Here is a 9,104-nt window from a genome sequence, read left to right as displayed (position 1 = left end):
TTTTTTTTTTTTTTTTAATTCATGGACTTGTTAGTTTAATTGGCTTTTTTTTTATGTGAACGTTGTTTTAAAAGTCTTTTGTTTTTTTTTTATCTCTACTACTAGGTTGAGCATATTATAAGGGAAGAGAAGATGATGGCTGCTCAAGAGATCCTTGAGCTTTTCTGTGAGCTCATTGCTGTTCGTCTTCCCATTATTGAGGCTCAAAGGTTCTTACTTTTTTTTTTTTTTTTTTTNTTCTTTAGTCTGCCCATTGATGTTGTTCGGTTGTTTTCTGTTATTCACTTTAAAGTCTTCTTTGTCTTGCATTCGTTAGTTTCTTTTTTAGATGATGATAGTTTGGAATTAGATTGGAACACATGGAAAGATTATGTCTTCTGCAACAAAGTTTTCTGTTCTGAATCCTTCCTTTTTTTTTTTTTTATAATTTGTAGGGAATGTCCTCTAGATCTAAAAGAAGCAATATCAAGTATATGTTTTGCTGCGCCGAGGTGCTCTGACCTGACAGAGCTGCAGCAGGTCCAGATACTGTTTGTATCCAAGTATGGAAAGGAATTTGTTGCCGCTGCATCTGAGCTCAAGCCGGATTCCGGTGTCAATCGTAAGGTAAATCAGTGTTCATTTGTGGTGTAAATTGCTAATATCAGTCTATCATGTAGAAACTCAGCACAGATTGATGTATGATGTAGCTGAAAGTAATTTATATGAATCCTTAACTTAGTATCTGTAAATCCTTAGAATTACATGTCCATTTCTAGACTTAGTATTCTTTATCTATCTTGCTGTCTGAATCACTTACGTCCATTGTCTGGTTCAGTCTAGTAGAAACAAGGAATTTGTTCATGTTTTCATATTTTCCCAAATCAATTTTGCAGTTGGTGGAGTTGCTCTCTGTTCGTGCTCCTTCCCCAGAAACTAAACTGAAACTTCTCAAGGAAATTGCTGAAGAACATGAACTTGATTGGGACCCTGCTTCTACAGAAACTGATCTCTTCAAATCGCATGAAGATCTCCTTGTCAGTACTTCTTTCTTCGTACTTCCTTTCTATCTCTTCTCTTCATATAATGTGTTTAGGTGCTTTAAATTTGTGTTTGCATCAACCCAGTATTTAGTGTTAGGCACTGAATCTGCATTTCAGTGTATCTAATTGTTTCTCGGACCTCACATTAAAGATGTTTGATATTGGGTCTGCATTAAAATGATCCGCCCATGTTTTCTTCTGTGTCAAAGATCTTTTTTCCCTTCTTGGACCCCTGTGTACAGTTATCCTCGGCCTTGAGTTTCTTTTTGTCACAGTCTCTCTGTTTTTCCTAAATTGTCATCTTTCTTTTCAGGATGGACCAAAACAATTTGGTGGGGGATCTAAGCTTCCACTACCGGAGGAACAAAATGAAGGGACACATTTGACATCTAATTCAGCGCCAAAAGAGAAGTCTGATTCAGACTCAGAGTATGATATATTGGACTTTCCCGAGGTTCCAAATGTCTTGCTGCGGCCAACTCCTGGTGCTACCCCTGTAAATGCACCGGATGCACCGAAATCTGCTAATTATGAACATACCTCTCACAACTTGCACTTTGATTCAGAGAATGTAGGTGTCGAAAAACCGGCTTCGAAAAGGGATGAACATCCTGCAAAAGCTAGCAGAACTGCCGGGGAAGGCCAACAATCTTCACCCATTGTGATGGAATCTTTGGAAAGGAAAAATTATTCTCCACCTTCTCCACCATCCGTTGATGTAGTAGAGCCCGTCCCTACAAAAGAGAGTGGTACATCGAGGGATACTATAAGGAAAATATCCGATGGAGACTTGCAGGATGTCCTAACGGCTGCTCAAGCTGCTGCTGACTCAGCAGAACGTGCAGCAGCAGCTGCCCGTTCAGCTGCAAGTCTTGCACAACTCAGAATCTCTGAGCTTACCAAGAAGAATTCTGATCAGTATCCAGAAAGTCCGTCAGAGAACCCTTTCCATGCTACCTCAATAGAAAACCCACATTTTGATCATCAGCATTCGCATTCTTCGGCCAGCAGTAGCGGAGATCTTACAGAGTTCCAGAGAGCAGAAACTTCATCACTTTTCAACTCTGGGCAGAACAACCACCAGCCACAGAGACTCCCTTCAGTGGGAGAACCGCAGTTTGATCATCAGAACTCAGCATTCAGCAGCTACGATGATCTTACGCCACAGAGACTCCATTCAATGGAAAAACCGCATTTTGATCATCAGAACTCATCAGTCAGCAGCTATGGTGATCGTACGCCACACAGATTTCCTTCAATGGAAAAACCGCAGTTTGATCATCAGAACTCATCAGTCAGCAGCTATGGTGATCTTACAGAGTTCCAAAGGCCAGAGTCTTCATTACTTGACAGACTCAACCCTGACCAGGACCACCAGCAAATGAGACTGCCTTCCATGGAAGATGACCCCTATTACTCATACCCGAATCTGTTCTCATCGCAGAATCCTGATCGCTCATCTGGTTCTCATTCATTGTCAGACAATACAAGACCTGCCCATGATTAACTCTTACATGTTATAATGCAAGCTTGGTGTTTTTCAGTGTGTCTGCCTGTGCGGTTCCTTCTCTTGCGGAACAAAGAACTCAAAACGTTTTTTGAACACAGCCTTTTCTTCCTCTTTATTCAGTGGAAGACATATGTAATGTATAGAACTTGGTGTGCGTGATTTTGTTAAATTAAAGGCCTTGGTTTGCTCAAGAAATGACTGAGACTACATTTTTTTTCTTCAACCAAAGAATACAAAGAAGTGATTTTTCTTAAATTTTCTCTATTCTTTAATCGTTTCTGTTAGGCAAATTACAATTTCTTTTATCTCGGACCAGACAACTCAACAGCATGAAGATTATCCGTAGAATCAAGGATCCAATCAGAAGTGGGATGAGAAGACAGCTCCACTTCTTGCCTGAGAACTTCTACTTTCTGCCATTCATCCCATTTCTCAGCCAAACCGTCACCTTCAAGCATTCGAACAACCTCAGACATCTTAGGTCGTTCCATAGGTGAGCTCTGTGTGCAGAGAAGAGCCACTTGTATGAGCTGTTCAACTTCTGCTTCTGTGTAGTTCCTCTGCAGATCAGGATCCACAAGCATCTCCAGTNCGGACTACATTTTTTTTTTTCAACCAAAGAATACAAAGAAGTGATTTGCCTTAATTTTTCTCTATTCTTTATCGTTTCTGTTAGACAAATTACAATGTCTTTTATCTCGGACCAGACAACTCAACAGCATGAAGATTATCCGTAGAATCAAGGATCCGCATGAGAAGACAGCTCCACTTCTTGCCTGAGAACTTCTACTTTCTGCCACTGGTCCCATTTCTCAGCCAAACCGGTCACCTTCAAGCATTCGGACAACCTCAGACATCTTAGGTCGTTCTATAGGTGAGCTCTGTGTGCAGAGAAGAGCCGCTTGTATGAGCTGTTCTACTTCTGCTTCTGTGTAATTGCTCTGCAGATCAGGATCCACAAGCATCTCTAGTTTCTTTTCCTTCAAAAGCCCTTTCACCTGAGAAGATCATCAAAAACAGAGAAATTAGCTTCCAGAGTAGACAGAGATACCCAAATATGTGCTGAAAGACCTGTGTATTATACCCAATCTAGGAGCATAACGTCATCGTCATTCGCCAGTCTTGCAAGATCAAAAGCTCTCTGACCTGTAATCAGTTCCAAAAGCATGATCCCGTAGCCAAAAACATCGGTTTTCTCTGATGATTTTCCAGTTGAGAGATACTCAGGAGCAATGTGACCAATAGTCCCACGCACAGCCGTTGTCACATGTGTATCCTTATAATCCATAAGCCTAGCCAACCCGAAATCGCCTACAACCGCCTCAAAATCCTCGTCCAACAGAATATTAGCAGCTTTCACATCACGGTGGATAATTTTGGGGTCGCAATGATCATGAAGATAAGACAAACCCCTCGCTGATCCTAGTGCGATTTGCTGTCTTATTGGCCAGGCTAGTGGCAACTGTGATGGTGGACGTTCTGCAATCATTTCAAACAAGCTCCATGGAAAATTTGTACATTATTGTGGAAATCTTTCTACTTTATGACACAAACAGTCAAGATTCTAAGGTTACCTCTCAAACAGGAAGCAACACTTCCATTAGCCATGTAAGGGTAAACAAGCAATCTCTCGGTAGGGGTCATACAGAAACCGCGTAGTCTGAGGAGATTTCTGTGAACGGCCATGCTTATCATCTCCACTTCTGTCTGAAACTGAAGCTCACCACCTGGGGTGCGCTCTTCTTTAAGCCGTTTTACTGCCACAAGTGTTCCATCAGCAAGACGGCCTTTGTAGACTTTTCCAAACCCACCTCGACCCAAGATGTTCTTGTTGCTGAAGCTATCCGTCGCTACTTGCAGTTCTCGTAGTGAGAACCGCTTCAGCTGTCCCAAGTGAACCTCAGGGTCCTCCTCGGCTGCATCACAGAACCGAAAATCAAGTATTACATACTAAACCAATTCTAAAAGGAAACAAAGCTTGGTAATGAAAAACCCATTGACTAACCAGGAACATCAAAAAATAATTCTTGAGGTTTTCTTCTACGCAACCAAGCAAAAGCTAAAGCAGGAGCAGCAAATAGCAAAGCAGCACCAGCAGCAACTCCTCCTGCAATGGCTCCAGTAGCACTATATCCGCCTTCAACACAATTTTAAGCAACAAAATAGTCAACAATCCAAAGACCTACCAGAGAAGTTAACCTATTTCCAATCAAAATCCAATATGTTTCCAAGAATGAGTGAATATAAAGATCTAACTTTACTGTCTACTTCATCTCATTACCTGGTGTAGGAATTGTGGGAGGTGGTATAAAAGGTGGAGGAGGAGAAAATGGGGGAGATCCAGGACAGGGACGGCTAGTAACTGGGCCGCATAAACCCAAGTTATTAGCAAAACTGTGCAGAAGAGCACAGCTTGTGAGGTCAACTGCTAATTATTTTCATATCCACCAATACAAGTAACAAAATGTGGGCAATGTAGTATGTATGTCTCTTGACAAAATATGGTTAAGATGATTAAAGGAATCTTTGGTTCAGACTTTAAATATAATAGCCTCTTGTGTTTGATCCTAGCTTTATTCTAGTATGCAGAACACAATGAATTAGAGAAATCTATAGCCTCAGTTCCCATAATGCGAGTGGTTAATGTTTAATAGTATGAATTCCATCAAACCTGATGGGAGTGAAAAGCGAGAAGGACCCATTGTCAGGAACGGATCCAGATAATTGGTTGTTCGACAGATCCCTGCATTTTGCAAGATAATAAGGAAAACTCAGAGGATCCATTAAGAGTGGAAGTTCAAAAGAGCATTACGTGAAGTTGAATTAGTGATACTTACAAAACTTGAAGAGTCGTGATATTAGTCAATGACAAGGGAATTGGTCCGGTAAGACTGTTATTGTTGAGCCGGCTATCCTTGCAACAAAAACTCATACCACATTACCACCTTCCCATTCAGAGTTCAGTCAAACAAGTTATGAATATGTTGTACTCGAAATTTGTCCTAAATAAATTTCTAATATAGCAAAACATTTGGCCAGTGCATGATGAGGAAGAGAAGACTAAGATGTACTTACAGAAAGCGCAGCTTGAAGAGGTTTCCCAGAGAATCTGGAATGGGACCAATGAAGCTGTTCAAGTAAAGATCCAAGCTTACTAAGTTTGTCAGATTTCCAAGATCACTTGGAACCGGCCCAGTTATGTTATTACTATAAAGCTCCCTGCAATTAAGAGTATCACATCCTCAGAAGAAACTTAACAATCTAATGACAAATGCATATTTACGTAAATAAGTGCTAACTAAAATGAGAAAACCAAATTGCCTGTAAACAGCATTTTGGCTACCATGTGTGAGAAATTACAATTCACTGAGCAAAAATAGTTACAAACACACCATGATTTGATTGTAATCATATATTAATAAAAAATGAAAAATCACAATGTAAAATTCATCATACAATAAATATATTAATTGTTTATAAGTGCAAAAAATAATCATAATGATAAATTAACTATATATTAAGAGTTTATTGGTCAAATGATCATTAATAGAAATAGAAAATGTGATAAAATGACCACTAATTTTTATTTTATTTAACACAACCACTAATTTTCTTATAAAATTTGATAAATGCAGATGGTCATTTAGTATGGTGATTGCAATTGGTAATATTTTGAGAGACTTGTTTATTTTTACTGATCAACATGATTCACATGAATTACTTGTTTTCCTATTGGATTGTCTTGATCAAAATTTGACAAATGGCCGAAACGACTCAGTCATAAAAAGATGTCTTCCAAGGATAGTTCAAGTCAAATCTGGTTTGGCAAGATTTTGGAAGAGAATCAAGTTCCATTAATCACTTCATGTAGTTGTATTTCACATGAAACGGTTCGCCTATATCAATACTGTCGAGAATATTGAAACATTGGTAGATTTTCCAATACACTATCTATATTTGCGTAAGTTCGTAGATAGTAAAGATACTCAGTATGTTTATGAACTTTATGGCATAAGTAATCCCAAGGGTGGTGGCCTCGTTGATGATCTTTATATTGCGTCTACTGTTCCTGACATCAAGACTAATGGTTGCCTCTCAACTGCATACTTGTTGTTCTATCATAGGGTTATGCGGTTAGAAACAATTAGAATAGGCTATTTTAGGTTATTTTAAACAACACATAGTCATTGATTTTAGGGAGAGAGCTGATAACAAATCATTTATCACTAACATCTTCTTTCTGGGTGTGACCATGTTTTTTTGGCTTAGCACGTTAGTCACATTGTACAAAAATATCATTTTTTTATACCTTTTTGCAAAAATATATTCTGATATAGTCCATTTTCAATAATATCAATTTCTACATACAAAATGAGTAAATTGTAAACCCTAAACTCTAAATAATAAACTCTACTCTCTTCAAAACTATACATTAAATGTAAAATAGAGAATCCAAACCTAAAACCAAAAATTTAAAAATGAAAATGACCAAAAAAAGTAGTTTTGAAAAGGATATCTATAAAAGGGTATTACTAACAATTTTTCAAAGATTAATTAATAGACCTTATACTTGAGATAGTATATAGAATTTTCTAAGACTAACAAGTGCAGCAACAATATTGACATCTTCATAAGCCATCAGGTTCTAGCCTATCCACCACGAAGATATCCTCTAACATGATAATATTGCTCTCAATCTACAAACACGAGAATTGGAGAAGCGAGAGAGATGCTTGCTATAACTTGTTTATTTTATTTTCAGCAACATAAGTTTTGCAGTATCTGTTGGTTAATATCGTTGTTGTAGTTTTCGACAATCTCAAAAGTCCAAAAAGGTATTAGTTTGAGACATCAATTTTTTATTTCGTAAAGATAGAATATATTTTTTTAGTTAAATAACTAACTAACTCCCATCTTACACATCATTTATTCATCTTGAAAATGAAAAAAATCTAGAGAAAGGGGGAGAGGTGGACGCCCAGAGCAGTGAGGTATACATCAGAGCTTCTTCCATAAAATCAGAGATCTTCGAGCCTCGTCCTCTTTCAGGCACAAAGGGCATACCCTCTAATAATCCTAACAGTAGCGATGTTTTGCCCTTGTGTGACCGGAACATGATGGAGGTGATGTTACTCTCAGTGTAAATCCCCTCGACGGCTTCAATGTAGTCATCGTCGACAACTATAATCTATATGTTACCGTTGTAGTAGTAAAACTTGACAAAAATGACGTCAAAGTTATTAAAATCTACAATTTTTTTTTTACATCTTCAAAGAAACCATTGTTCTACTCGTCTCCTCCAAGGCTCCAACTCCAACGCTCACTTGTACTCCCCTCGGGAGCTTGAAGCGGGATTCAACCTTCTGCTGTTGGGTTATACCCCTACCGCTCATCGTGAACGTAGGAACTTGCATCAAACTTGGAAAATAGGTACAATGACAAGGACGATACTGACCAATCAAATTTTTTATTTTAGTTTCACGGAACTTATCTCCCTTGACGATATAAATACAAGCATTTCCCTCCTCGTTATAACAACATATTACAAGAGGCTCATGAGACTTTTATCTTAATTGACGAAGTAACTTGGCGGGTAGTAGCTGACATCTAAACTCGACCATTCAGGCACCTACACACTCATCAGATTCACCCACACTACAGCTTCTCCATCCCCATTTTTAATCTTTTCTTTTTTCACCCAAATCTCAATATTCCTATTGTAGTAATCTTGCTCTAAAATGAAATTGATCTTCCCTAAATACGGCAAGAAATAGTTACGATTGTGATCAGATGTGGTCTGCTCTGTTTTATTTTTTTTTTTAATTTTGGTGCAATACGTAAATATTATTATTTGTTTGGTTCAAAGAGTGTAAATAATTCGAGCAAACCAATTCGGCGTCCTTAATCCCATTAATCGGTAAGCAGTTATCATCACAAAGTTTAGAAATATACATGTAGCTAAATTGGTGACCCAAAAAAAAAGAGAGGAAAATTAGCTAAGTTTTTCTAATTTTCTAATATCTTTAGGATTTAGTATGAAAATTGGAAATCATTTATATTTAGCTAATGAAAAAAGGAAATATAGTAAAACCTTAATGTGTAAATAAGGAAAATCTAATGGGATTGAGTTGAGTCTCTCTCTATATATATACCACAGAACCCCATCATTCACACATTAGGATCGAAAGTTTTCAAACCCTGTAGTCGATCATCTTAAATCTCTCTTACGAATTTTGTCTCTCTCTCTCTCTCTCTCTCTCTCTCTCTCTCTCTCTCTCTCTCTCTCTCTCTCTCTCTCTCTCTCTCTCTCTCTCTCTCTCTCTCTTTCTTTCAGGATGGCTCCTTGCGGGAAGAAACCAAACAAGTCCTCGAACTATTTCAAACAGATATTTCCTGCTTTTAAGAAGAAAGCGACAGAGCTCTCTGTTCTTTGCGGGAACTCTGTCGGTTTCATCTGTTACGGCCCCGACAACGATCTCCATGTCTGGCCTGAGCCTCAAGATAACCCACAAGCGTTACCGGAGATTGTTGGTGTTGGGCTAAACTTGAAGTGTGACTTGGGGAAGAAGTAA

General features: G+C 38.4%; 3 protein-coding genes and 1 pseudogene across 3 annotated transcripts; 1 reads left to right on the top strand and 3 right to left on the bottom strand.

Annotated features, from left to right (window-relative positions):
- LOC104743778 (IST1 homolog) lies at nucleotides 91-2,727 on the top strand. Its single transcript, XM_019236312.1, has 4 exons — nucleotides 91-209; nucleotides 435-606; nucleotides 876-1,016; nucleotides 1,336-2,727. Exons 1-4 carry the CDS (start codon nucleotides 133-135, stop codon nucleotides 2,527-2,529), a joined length of 1,584 nt encoding a protein of 527 aa, XP_019091857.1. The 5' UTR covers nucleotides 91-132; the 3' UTR covers nucleotides 2,530-2,727.
- On the bottom strand, nucleotides 2,728-3,117 carry LOC104741995 (somatic embryogenesis receptor kinase 2-like). Its single transcript, XM_010462951.1, has one exon. It carries the CDS (start codon nucleotides 3,114-3,116, stop codon nucleotides 2,835-2,837), a length of 282 nt encoding a protein of 93 aa, XP_010461253.1. The 5' UTR covers nucleotide 3,117; the 3' UTR covers nucleotides 2,728-2,834.
- Nucleotides 3,131-5,709, bottom strand: LOC104743776 (somatic embryogenesis receptor kinase 2-like; the record flags this gene model as incomplete). Its single annotated transcript, XM_019235551.1, has 8 exons — nucleotides 3,131-3,530; nucleotides 3,617-4,011; nucleotides 4,107-4,448; nucleotides 4,538-4,669; nucleotides 4,814-4,926; nucleotides 5,204-5,275; nucleotides 5,370-5,446; nucleotides 5,608-5,709. Coding segments are annotated over 8 exons (1,419 nt in total), but the record flags the coding sequence as incomplete, so codon positions are not given.
- Nucleotides 7,485-8,303, bottom strand: LOC109128706 (annotated as a pseudogene).

Source organism: Camelina sativa, chromosome 14, assembly GCF_000633955.1.
Source record: "Camelina sativa cultivar DH55 chromosome 14, Cs, whole genome shotgun sequence".
In the NCBI taxonomy this organism is placed as follows: domain Eukaryota; kingdom Viridiplantae; phylum Streptophyta; class Magnoliopsida; order Brassicales; family Brassicaceae; genus Camelina; species Camelina sativa.
This window is presented reverse-complemented; position numbering and strand designations above follow the sequence as displayed.